Source organism: Brienomyrus brachyistius, chromosome 18 (assembly GCF_023856365.1).
Source record: "Brienomyrus brachyistius isolate T26 chromosome 18, BBRACH_0.4, whole genome shotgun sequence".
In the NCBI taxonomy this organism is placed as follows: domain Eukaryota; kingdom Metazoa; phylum Chordata; class Actinopteri; order Osteoglossiformes; family Mormyridae; genus Brienomyrus; species Brienomyrus brachyistius.
The window spans coordinates 3366127-3379400 of NC_064550.1; the positions used below are offsets into that span (position 1 = coordinate 3366127).

At 42.3% G+C, this 13274-nt stretch overlaps 1 protein-coding gene across 7 annotated transcripts in view; it reads right to left on the reverse strand.

The window, feature by feature from the left end:
* l1cama (L1 cell adhesion molecule, paralog a) overlaps positions 1 to 13274 on the reverse strand; it is a 41877-nt gene that overhangs the window by 12534 nt on the left and 16069 nt on the right. For 5 of the 7 annotated variants that reach the window (XM_048983041.1, XM_048983038.1, XM_048983039.1 and 2 more), the window contains exons 2-14: positions 11731 to 12131; positions 10654 to 10668; positions 9334 to 9436; positions 8882 to 9072; positions 5956 to 6078; positions 5341 to 5511; positions 5035 to 5149; positions 4706 to 4890; positions 3493 to 3624; positions 3253 to 3396; positions 2077 to 2188; positions 1503 to 1663; positions 904 to 1063 (exon numbers count right to left, since the gene is read on the reverse strand). In XM_048983041.1, coding sequence (XP_048838998.1) covers positions 904 to 1063; positions 1503 to 1663; positions 2077 to 2188; positions 3253 to 3396; positions 3493 to 3624; positions 4706 to 4890; positions 5035 to 5149; positions 5341 to 5511; positions 5956 to 6078; positions 8882 to 9072; positions 9334 to 9436; positions 10654 to 10668; positions 11731 to 11860 — 1742 coding nt within the window. In that variant the 5' untranslated portion in view covers positions 11861 to 12131. Of the gene's footprint in view, positions 1 to 903; positions 1064 to 1502; positions 1664 to 2076; positions 2189 to 3252; positions 3397 to 3492; positions 3625 to 4705; positions 4891 to 5034; positions 5150 to 5340; positions 5512 to 5955; positions 6079 to 8881; positions 9073 to 9333; positions 9437 to 10653; positions 10669 to 11730; positions 12132 to 13031; positions 13147 to 13274 lie in introns of those variants that run through there. The other 2 variants (XM_048983040.1, XM_048983042.1) reach the window with 2 other exon arrangements.

Sequence of the window (13274 nt, forward strand, 5' to 3'; positions counted from 1 at the left end):
ATCTAATTGCATATCCATTGTATGAGACCCAAAGAACATTTAAAGAAATAATCCCAACAAATGTATCCCAAAAGTCAATACCTCTAATTGAAAAATGTAAATACATGAAAACAGGGTAAGACAGGAGCAAGGAATGACCCAGAATGGGGCACCTCCCATCAGTGGAGCAGTTAGGGATTAAGAGCCTTGCTGAAGGGCTCAGTGGCAGTCATCCGGTCACAGACACAGTGTCCTAACATGCTAAACCACAGACAACCTTTTTTTTTGCCAAAAACTACAGGAGAGAATTTATTCCCTGTCATTGGAGGCTGTACGACCAGTATCCCATGTGACTATGTGACAGTAATCTCTGATTGAGTATGTTGAGATACGACACAAGAAGTCAATGGTTTTTAAGGAAATCTTTAGCTTCTGAACAGAAAAAAAATCAGATAAGAATCTGTAATATTGCAGATAACAGATTTCTAATATTTATTCCAGATAACTTAGATTGTCATTTAAAATATGTATACAGTATAAAATTGCAATTAAAATGTAGAATTTTAACTGCTTGGCTAAGAGGGATATTGTATCTAGACTATAGATGCTATAGTATTAACTTTAAAGTCATAACACATTATTATTTTTTTTATTGCATGCATGCATTTTGTTAAAATTTGAGCATATCTATCTATCTATCTACCTATAGATATCTATCTATCTATCTATCTATCTATCTATCTATCTATCTATCTATCTATCTACCTACCTACCTACCTAATCAGTATAGCTATTTGAGTCATTTAGTTCTTTACAAATCCCTTTCACTTTTACTCTCTATGTAGTTCTCTTTTTTGACTGTTTTTTAAAGATGAAAAAAACACACGCGGGGATCATACAAACAACAAGGAATCCATGGCCTACTTGTCATCGGAGGGAGAATCGAAAATCTTCTGCCCATTCTTCCTCCACTGAAAGACAGGCGGCATCAGCTTGCTGTCCACCTGAGCCTGGCAGTTCAAGACGGCCATATCTCCATGCTGAACACGGAGCGATTCCGGTGGAGACACTATAACTGTTTTATCTAATAATGAAATTGACGTTAGTTAATTTGCTTATAGTGAAATGTGACTAATATGTGTATGTTTAGGAAGTACATGCACAGTGGGTCTAATTCTACAAACACAAGACATCTGGCAGAATACATCCTAAAAGGGTTTCCAGTCCGTCACTGGGAACAGAATCGCACACTACTGGCAATTTAGAGACACCGATAAAGGAAGAATATACAAATGCCACACAGACAGCTGGGTGTGGGAATCGAACCCACAACCCTGGAAATGCCAGGCCAAAGTGTTGATCACTGAACCACCACAACTCTATGTAACAACAGAATTAAGAGCACTTACGTTATTACAATGTTGAGCTACTCCCCATAAAGCACAGAAACAGGGTAACTACACCATTGAAATAAAAAAAGATAGTGTGTGCATTTAAGATGAATATTCATGGAAGTCACTCACTCAAAACCTCTAGACTGGCAGTTATAGACAGGTTTGTATTGAGCACAGAGCAGATGTAGGTAGCTTGGTCCTCCTTGGAGATTTTCGTAATCTGTAGGGAACCACTGGCCAATAGGGATACCCTGGGGTCACTCAGCAACATATCAGAGCTCTCACTCTCCCTGCGTGACCATAAATCACAATGAAAACCAGCATCACTGCTCTTCCTCAGACCACACCCCTGCAAGTATTAGTACCCAGGCCTACTCGATTATGGCAAGAATCATAATCACATTCAATTACTCATTGACTAGAAATATCATGCATTTAACTGTTTAACTGTGGGATTCCATAAACGGTAAATATGATTCAGCTGAGAAACAAATAAAAAGGGGATGGAAAGGGGGTGGGCTGGATTTATAACAAGACAAAGTGGGAGCATCACTGCGAAATGAATAATAATCATTTTATCTCGGTTATTTTGATTTGATAATCGTTGGAAGCCAAAATTGTAATTGAAATAAAAATTTGATTAATTGCCCCGCTCTATTAGTAACTGCAACATAACCCAGCACTGATCCGGCAATTCACTCACCATGTGACTCTGGGTTTGGGAGAGCCGAAAGACTCACAGTTGAGCTGAGCTGTCTGTCCCTCCGTCACACTGTATGACAGCCCGTCATCTATGAGAAACTGAGGGGGCAGCTCTGGGAAGGGGAAGAATATCCAGGGACATTGTTAATACTTGCTATTATATAAACATATTAAAAAAACTGTAAATATACCACCTAGAAAAAAATCATATAAATAGCAAAAAAATGTATGCAAAACTTAACCCAAGACAGCTTAAAGAATCTTCTGTGTCAAACAATCACAAAGAAGAAAAAAAAAAATTTGTACCAAGCTGAAAGATGACATTCTTGCAAGCTGTGGAGAATTGGCCAGTGCTCACCAATGACGTAGATATAGACATTGAGGACTGCAGTGCCCTGAGTGCTGGAGGCAGCACACTGGTATATGGCAGAGAATTGGCGGGTGCTCACCAATGACGTAGATATAGGCATTGAGGAGTGCAGTGCCGTGAGTGTTGGAGGCAGCACACTGGTATATGGCAGAGAATTGGCCGGTGCTCACCAATGACGTAGATATAGGCATTGAGGAGTGCAGTGCCGTGAGTGTTGGAGGCAGCACACTGGTATATGGCAGAGAATTGGCCGGTGCTCACCAATGACGTAGATATAGGCATTGAGGAGTGCAGTGCTGTGAGTGTTGGAGGCAGCACACTGGTATATGGCAGAGAATTGGCGGGTGCTCACCAATGACGTAGATATAGGCATTGAGGAGTGCAGTGCCGTGAGTGTTGGAGGCAGCACACTGGTATATGGCAGAGAGTTGGCCGGTGCTCACCAATGACGTAGATATAGGCATTGAGGAGTGCAGTGCCGTGAGTGTTGGAGGCAGCACACTGGTATATGGCAGAGAGTTGGCCGGTGCTCACCAATGACGTAGATATAGGCATTGAGGAGTGCAGTGCCGTGAGTGTTGGAGGCAGCACACTGGTATATGGCAGAGAATTGGCCGGTGCTCACCAATGACATAGATATAGGCATTGAGGAGTGCAGTGCCAGGAGTGTTGGAGGCAGCACACTGGTATATGGCAGAGAATTGGCCGGTGCTCACCAATGACATAGATATAGGCATTGAGGAGTGCGGTGCGCTGAGTGTTGGAGGCAGCACACTGGTATATGGCAGAGAGTTGGCAGGTGCTCACCAATGACGTAGATATAGACATTGAGGAGTGCAGTGCCGTGAGTGTTGGAGGCAGCACACTGGTATATGGCGGTGTCAGTGGGCTGCACATCTTCCAAGATCAGGGTGCCCCCCTCCACACTGCGCCTGGGGTCCGGTTCCACGCCTGCAGGCACACAGCCGGTAGCCTCTTATCACAGCCGTATGGGGCCAAGGTGTATGTGACAGCGCGTGATTTCACAAAGTACTGTTCTGCACTGACCTGAGATAGGGACACCATTGAGGCTCCATGTGATGGTGGGGGTCGGGATCCCTTCTGCCTGGCAGTGCAGCCTCACAGTTTCTCCTGGGGCATAAATTTGGCTCTCGGGCTGTTTTATCCAATATGGGGCAGCTGCATTATATGGGACAGGCATGAATGGCTGTGCACTGGAAAGAAGTGATTCCCAACCTCATCACAACTCTCCCACTGCCACCATCACTGTCAGCAGCAATGGCCATAGCTGTGAAACTCAATGCAATGATAACATCTCACTCACATCAAAAAAGAGTGTTATATCGCACATTTACCTAGCAGTGTCATATCATATGCCAGACACATCCAGAACTTTAGAACCACAGAACAGTATTCAGTCAAGAAAGTGATAGAAAAGCATATAAATATTAGACATAGGGGTGCTGGTAAAACCAAATTTGCGGAGACATGTGCAGATATTAATGTTCTGGACACTTTATATAACTATTATACATTCAAATACTGACAGACAGTGTAATTTGTATGGACAAACCTGCAAGCTGAGTTGCTCTACCGTCTACCTTACTGTTGTGATAGCTAACTAACATGAACATAAATTCATAACACAACTTCACCGTATGCCTGCCTAGCACACTGATTACACAGCTACTCAAGGAAACATGTCCCAGATATATTTTGACAGTCTTAGGCTAATGCCACGTATGTCTGTGGGACAACACACATTCTGTCCAGTTGATATCTTATACTTGAAGTAGCACATTTACTTGGCTAGCAGTTGTAAACAGCTAAAGATAGCTAACCTCGTTTACTGCCGCTGAGATGTGAGTCGCCAATGTCACGACGTGACAACTCATTGATGATATGTGAATGATATGTGAAGTTATCAGTAGATGATGAGAATGATGAGGGATGGGAAAGGGGATCACGAGATGTGATCTGATGGAGGAAGCTCACTTATTGGCCATATTACCCTGACTGCAATGTAGGCACATTTTTGGTTTACAGAATAATTAATTTATACGTTACATTTTTACGAAATCTTGGGTAGGCACGTGCCTCCTTAAATCGATTGGCACAACACCACTAATTACACATCTCTGTCTATATTCATTCATTCAGAAGATATTGGTATAGCTCTCGCTGGTATAGCTCTCGCTATTTCTGGTTCGCGGCAAACGTATTGTGTGATAGTCTGCAGGGTTAGTAGTAGGCCTTGTACCTTCCACGGTGATGGTGTAGCTGTGCATGGCTACGCCTTGGCTGTTGGAAGCTGTGCACTGATACTCCCCATCATCACTCTCTGAGATATTAGTGAAGAGCAGCAGCCGATTGAAGTTCTGCCTGGAGATGCGCGACTCAGACAGAGCTCCGTCTTTCCTCACCCATTGGATAGCAGGGGTTGGGCTAAAAAAGATGCAGAACGTCACGCTATCCACACCAAGGAATGAGGAAACGAGGGTGAATTCTATTTATACATTCTGAACCCAGAGGTGAGGGATAATCCAACTTCCTCCCTCCATGCCAGGCATGAGGGACACCCACACTCACAGGCCTTCTGGAATGCATTCAAGCTCCAGCGTCTTGCCACGGAGGGCCAGGTGGGTGCTGTGGGAATTCGTGGGAAGCAGCAAGTGAGGTCTCCGGTTTCGCACTACGGAATTTGCTGGATCCAGAAAGAGGGAGAGGAACAGAATGGAAAGGAACAGAGAGCAGGAAATCAAGGTCAGGAGAAAGCCTCTACCCTTATTATTCATCAATGCGCAGAGCCTATCCACCATAAGCACACACACATGGCCAGCGCACTTAAAGCTCTTTGCTACTGAATGGGTGTGACTAAGTGTGAGGGCCACTCACTAGTGGCGACAATGAGGGAAATAGGCTCCTTGGGTAGGATGGTTTTGGCACTGATATACTGGGCGTGGCAGATGTAGTCATCGCGGCTATCATCAGCTTTCACATTGGCGAAGTAGAGGTTTCCATCTTGACCCTGAGTCACACGGGCATTTTGCTCTATGTGGCGCATATCTGGAGTCAAGAAGCATATGAGCACCAGTAGAGGTTAGAACACAGCCCACATAACAGCACAATTCTAATTATACAAAGGAATCAGTTAAGTAAGATGCAGAGAAGGTCCTTCCATCCATCCATTTTCCGTAACAGTTCTATTCAGGGTCACAGGGGGTCCACAACCCATGGGGCGCACAACCATCACAGGGCACACTCACACACCATTCACTCACATATGCACACCTATGGGCAATTTAGTAACTCCAATCAGCCTCAGCATATTTTTGGACTGTGGGGGGGAAACCCAAGTACCTGGAGGAAACCCCATGGAGACATGGGAAGAACTTGTAAATGCCAAAAGTACATGGAGGTGTGAGGCGACAGTGCTAACCACTGTGCCATCACGCCTCCCAGCAGAGACAGTCTTACAGAGCAAAATTCAAGCAGCAATCGGAGACTCACTGTTGTCCATCCAGTGAATGTTTGGGGGCACTATGCTGAAGGGAGGATTACAGTTCAGAACTGCACTATCCCCCTCCTCAACTTTCTTCCTCACCTTCTTCTCCTTCACATGCATTGGGGCATCTGAAATGGTGAAAATTCTGATTCATAGACCAGACAGCAGCACACCGTGACTGAATGTCCCACAATGCATGACACCTACAAAAGCCTTTACACTCTGCCCGGAAATCTGAAACATTAAGAATGTTATCATCACATGAGATAAGGTGCGTGAACCTAAGTTAGAAACAGTCAGGATAATGACTCCAATGGGAGGATAATTGAAGGAAAAACAAACACCGAACAAGAGAGGTGGTGTCCAATAAACATTTAAATCTATTGCATGTTTGACAAAAATACGTTATATTGTGGAGAGATGGGACGAACTTCTAAGCTGAACCTTTTGGCAAGAAATACAAAGAAAAACAACATTCATACATACACCAAAAGCTCATGTCAACTATACAGCATGTATTTGGTAAATTTGCAGGAGAATATGATAGTGTATGTCTGTGATCTGAAGCTTTATAGACAATGAGTCAAAACATGAAGATAACGCAAAGCACAGGTGCAAATGTGGTGTGGATTTGAACTCAGCTGTTCCCCCAAGACATCTAAGACATATCAATGAACTTTATAGAACATTAGAGGAAAAGTTCTATAAAGAATTAAGTATAAAAATACATGCTAACCATCTTACAGGTTTTATCGGGACCTATAAGAAACCATTGAGATTGAGGTGATTGCTGCTAAATGAGAGTCAATCAATTAAGAAATTAACTTTTTTTGCGGTCTGTCAGCAGTTAAACAGTGTGTTTGAGAAAGACATGATAAAGCAGCATATTTTTTTACGTTATTTAATCCAACTGTGACCATTATTGTGACTTAAAGATCTGTTCAGGTAAAAATTTAGAAACTTAATTTTATGTAAATTAAATTGTTTAAAAAAAAAAAAAATGACAATTATTTTTCTCACTCTCTTTTTCATTCACTTATTGATCCCATTGGAATTTATGACTCTACTAAGATGGCAGAATGACTTCACTTCACCTCCTAGGTAACTGTTGCCAGGGAAACAGGTTAAAAGACAGAAGAAAAAATGCAGATGCAAAGATGTATCTAATGACACAGACTGGACTGTTATGATGGTAAGGCCAGTGCATGTACAGTACATAGCCTGAAAGTGTTACAAAATAACAAGGCATTATACTTGATTGTACTCAGGGTACAGTTTCACATAACTATATAAAAAAAGATACCTTAAAACTTTCTGAACCACTGGTTTAACGGCCCAGTAGCGAGGCACAGAACTGGGGCACACGTTTCGTCCATAATGGGCATGCGAACCCGACTGCCAACCAGGAAAATTCCAGAGTCGGTGAAATTTACTAAAGGGATAAGGCTGGGCGATATAAACGATATATCGACTTATTGTCATATAAAATCTCTACAATAATGAGAAACTTCGATAAAATGTCAATAAGGGACATTGTCTGATAGCACCTATCGGCCTATTTCGTCACATAAATGCAATTCCGAACAACTATTAGTCTTTTAAACAAGGACAACCGATGCCCAAATAAATGCATAGCAAGGTTGATTAAGCTAGCAGAGCACGCCACATGCTACTGTGTAGGTAATATGGGAGAGATGATCGCTCCCTCAGAGGAAACTTGAAGAGTTGGTGAAGAAGACGACAGCTCTGCAGCCACAGCATCTTTTTCAAAAACTAAGCTGTGGATAAACAAGGTGAACTCTGGCTGGACACCTGTACCAACTAAAACTCGGGAATTCTTATCTCGCCACTTGAGGCATTGCCATCCAGTAGAATACAGAATGCAAGTGCTTACAGTCACTAACACCAGCAATTTCCACTCAATCTGAAGAATTACATAACAAATCACATTCTGTATTGGTTAAAAATAGGATACAGTATTTTATTTTTTATTACGGGACGGGTGACAACTCTAGCAGCAAACCCGTTCCCTGGTAAGAACAGCGAGGCAGGCGGAGAAAAAAACTTACAACAAACCATACTGTTGGCATTTTCTAGCGTGACACTCTATAACACAAAAGTTTATTAAACTTCAAAAGGTTATTCAAATTCGATTTCAGTTAGCAGTGCACCCCATTTGCCACCTAAAATATAAAATATTTTGCCACATCACCTAAATTGACCCCCCCCACCGGCCACCATAATAATATATGATGAATAGTCAGCCATGTGCTTGGAAAGGTTGAGAAACCCTGCTTTAAGACACTGCTTCTAAGCTATGACGTGATCTGTGTTCCCAGTCTTTATGACATAAAACAATAATGTCAGCACTGTACAGTGTGGTCTTTCAGCAAAGCTGAGGCTTCAATTTACTAGTAACTAGAAGGAAAACTCCCTCTCTTCATATCAATTAATCTACAAGACATAAATAATATATAAACATAAATAATATATACTGTACGTAAGCCTGTTTTGTATATGTGTGTGTGTGTGTGAGTAAAGGTTAATGTACGATAATGTACGAGCCGCGCCTTATATGTTTTTAAATGCACGGCTGCAGCGGTGAAGAACCAGCCGATGCGAAGCCGAGGGAATTTGGCTACATGGGGTGGATTTGAAAACGTATGATGCACATCTTGGAGTCCACCTTACACTATAGTCACCACACAACTGGTGTTTGTACTGTAAGATATTGTTTTCACATTTATCAGCCAAAATGCGTTTATTACTGGAACTGCTATATCGGTTTGAGTGACATTTTCTTTTGGTGAAAATGTATCTTGGTGATTCGCCTGGCCGGCACTACATGTGCAGATATAGAAAATTAATCAACACCCTTCAGATTCAAGAATGTGACAGCCATGGTATATATATATATATATAATAACTCACTTTCTATTATTATCTGTGCTTCGTTAGAGACGGCAGTGCCGAGGCTGTTAAAGGCATAGCAGCTGTATTTGCCCTCATACTGGTTGATGGGGTCATTCCCAGAAGCAGAAAATGATCCAGAATTCGATGTTGTTGTCAACTGGGGATCGCTGGTGGGGTCAAACTCTTCCCCATCCTTCACCCAACGGAAACTACAAAGGAAGGAGAGACGGAGGAAAGACTGAGAGACGGCATCTGCGTTAATGTTATAATTTTACATCTCATACATTTGTGATTAGGCAGTTCATTCATTAATTTATTATTAGCCTGCTCATTAGTTCCCTTTCAGAGAAGAATATAGAATCTTTGGTCGCACAAATGAGACACAAAGGTCACACGTTCTTGACATTCTTGGAGCTTTAAGAACACGATGGTAGCGATATGGCCAAGCTGTGTGGGAGAGAACGCCTCACCTGGGCCGCGGATTCCCAGTTGCCTCACAGAGCAGGTTGATGTCGTCAGGCATGAAAGCGGTCAGTGATTCGGGCTGCGCTGTTATTATAGGAGGTTGCTTGACTGCAGAGAGAACAGGAAGTATGACGCACTGTTCCTGGCCTTTGGTCTGCCCATCATCCAGACACAGAATGGGAAATGCGGCAACACTGGATAAAAAAACTCATTCCCCACTGGGTGAATTTTTCGCCCACCTTCACTCAATACATGCACACAATTTCTGATGACTGTGTGAACCACTGCAGTCACTTAGGGGCTCCGTCATCGTAAAACGATGGGCAAGTAATTAGCTGCGTTATTTGAAATGAGCCCATCAGGTCCATGGCAAGATGAGCAGAAAAGGCATGAGCAAGAGAGGATGGACTGGATAAAAACGAGAAGGTTCTGCCACGAGATACAGTAATTTGTAGCAGGAGACAATAGCAGAGACCACTTTTCCATTTACACTGGAAATTGGGCAGGCAATCAGCTAATACCTGTATCTGTTTCACACATCTACCACACGTCACCATGAATACAGATAAAATGGATGATTCATGATTTAGTCTGATGTGTGTTTGCCTGTGCATAAGGGTTCTTAATTTACTATTTTCAGGTCTGATGTGCTTATGTTTGCACAAGCTTTGTTTTCCGTTCCAGTCCATTGTCCTCTGTGCCAAATAAAAAACACAACCTACTCAGGTAGCTTTGTCAGGTCGCTAACAGAAGACTGTCAGCCGTGTCTGCATGCGATCGCGCAGATGGACTGACTGGTGGTCGGGAGAAACTAATTTCAAATCAGAGAAGCTAAGGAGGGACAAGGGATATTCAGACAGAGAAGGCAAAGGACGAGAGTGAGACAGGGAGCTGTCAGCCGAGGAGATTAAAGAAAAAGAGGGAGGAAAAGATTGAGGCAAACTAATGAGTGTTCTCTTTAATGGAGATAACATGCTGCTTCTCACAACTGATCAAATTTATTTTCCCTGCCACAGGCACTTCTGCATTATTGTTGTCACAGGAGTTCAATTTTTCCTCCAATGTCACCCCCCTGGGATGATATTCCTTGTTTCTATTGAAAACAAGCTTTGGGAAAAGGGGGAGCAACACCTGAGACATGCCAAAAGAGTAATGAAATAAAAAGAATCCCACTAAGGCGGGAGGTATTGCTATATGCCACGCAGAACTGATGCACGATATGATATTAATGAAAATACTGAAAAGTCTCTGTTGTTAAGGGGCATAAAGCTAAGTCATAAAATACTGTCATATTTAATAAAATGGGAAAAAGTTGAAAGACTTACATTCACTTATTTGGTCTATTAGTCCAGCATGAAGCAGAAAAAGAAAGAATGTTACTTTAATAAACAGGAGAAAATGCACTCTCAGACTTCTGCATCTTACAAACACACGTGCATGCATACAAATACATGCATGCGTGCGCATACTGTATAGACGTATACAGGCAGATGTACACAGATTCATGTAGCTAAACCGTAAATATAGAGATATACTAGTGGCCAAAATTGTGGAGATGCTTCCAATTTTTAGAGATTGCAGAACTTTATTCCAGTTACTACAGTTACTTATTTAATTGTTCAATGTATGTATATTTCAACATTCCTTGATTGTTTGTGAACATTACCAGCGATATCTGTTTAGTAATTTTGAAAGTGCGATGCCAAAAATGCTAGGTGTTTCCACAATTTTGGCCACTAGTATATATGCACCTTTCAAGATATACACTCTGCAAAAAGCAAGAGTTAAAACATGATGCATAGAAAGCACCTGTAAAACTCAACAGGTTACAAATTTGTATTTGACATGGTTGTATTAATATTGTGTTATATGATATATACATTGTACATCAATAGACAGCTGTATATGATTATTACAGGGTTACTGACCATGACACTCATGCAGAAATATCTGCGTAATTAATAAACACAGCAAAACCTATGGAGCCACAACCAATACTGGCAAACACCTGAACACTGTCATCAGTACCTATTGATATTTGTCCAGATGAGGTTTCTATGACCACACCTTCTTTTCAATGCCTACTCTATGGATCTGACTTCCCTGCTGAGGCTCCAATCCAAATATGCAGGTAATTTTATAAAGGACCCGGTAAAGGTGCCTTTGTCTAAGACAGTTACAAATTTGTCTCCCCTAATCAGTGAAGATCTCCAAGATGTGGGGTGTGTGTGTGAGAGAGAGGGAGACAATGGGATAAAGGGGAAGGATTACACACCTAAGAAGAGGCATACACCACTGTATGACACATAACACAGCACTGCATTATTATATAACACTCCGACTACCCCATAAAATAATAAAAGAAGACAGTGCTAAAACTGGCAGTGAGACCAGCAACTTACATTTAGCAGGGATATGTATCACAGCCTGGCCTGGTTCCAAGGCAAGTGACAGGAGAAGGAGAGGCAAGCCTAGCAGGATGGGGACGCACTGTCCCCTTCTGCCAGCTTGGTGACACTGTGCAGAGGGCATGGCTCACTATTCCATCAAAGCAGCACCCACTCGAATGCTCAGTGACAGGCAAGTCAAAACACAAAAAAAAAATTAAAAATCCCCACGATTCCTCCTGAGCACAGGTAGAATGAGGTCAGCCGCTGAACACTAATTAGGGGTACAGCACGTCTGCCTGGTCACCGCGAGCACCCCGGCTCCCAGCCCTGGAGTCCGCAGCTCACTGTCTCTTTCTTCGCCACTCTTGCTTTTCTTCTCTCACATATGCACCCTGCTGCTGGATTGTCTTGCTCTGGAAGAGAAGAAAATGAGAGAGTAAGGGAGTGGTGGGGAGGGGCCAAAATAGGGAAAGGAGAAGAGGGAAGAGGCAGTCCGTAAGAGAACAACAGTAACATAGAATGAGCACAAATGCAGTCATATCTGAATGAAATTAAAGAACGCAATAACATCAACTGTCAACAAGAAATGAAAAGATCCAGATCACTCAAGCTAAATAGTATTATAAGTAATATAGTATTAGTACAGGAGGAGAATTCAACTGAACGTAATAAAATATAGCTAGAACAATCAGGAGCATGATGTCGAGAGTGTTCTGGACTGTCCTGTTACGTACCGATAAAATTTCTAAATGACCAAGCAGGGGAACCGCCTACCGACAGTAGTCTTCGAACAGGATCACATGCTTAAATTATTGACATATCTAATATCCATTAGTGGAAAAATAGATGGCATTTTTAAAAATTTAGGGTTTGCTAACAGGGAGGAAATTGATAGAATAGGAGGGAAGATTTCCTTCCAACTCTTTTCTACAAGCTTGCAGTTAGTGCAGCCTGCTCAGGAAGAGCCCTGGCATTAAACCCCAGCATCCTGGCACAGAAGTCCGACCTTGAAGGGGCAGAGAAAATGTGAGAGAAGGATACTGAGTGAAAATAGGAAGAGAGTCAACACTTAGTGTGGATTTTTTTCCCCAGTTATTTTTGTCCTATCTGCATACTTTCAACAAATGTACAACAAATTTTGATTTTCTTTATGTGTTTGCCAAAGCACTGACGAGATGTGAAAATAATGCATGAGTAATACAGGAAACTCTTAAAAAGAGAATTGTACTGCTCTGTAATAATCAGGGCATCAGCAACTATATCCAGCACAAAAGACCTGCAAAGACCAAGGCACTCTATAGACTCAAGCTCACCTCTCCCTCATGACACTGGAGGATCTGGCAGATGATGGAACTTGACGACTGCATTAGTAATACGGTCCTCAATTTAACGGCATGCCCGGTATTCCAATCAGTAGATTAAATCTGTTCCATTGTCCCTCTCCCTCTCCATCTATACCGCTCCACCCCCAGACTAAAAATACCTGGAAAACAACCCATAGCCGATAAGGGGATTTCCCAGAATGGGTGCAGTGACTAATTGCTGATGAGGATGTT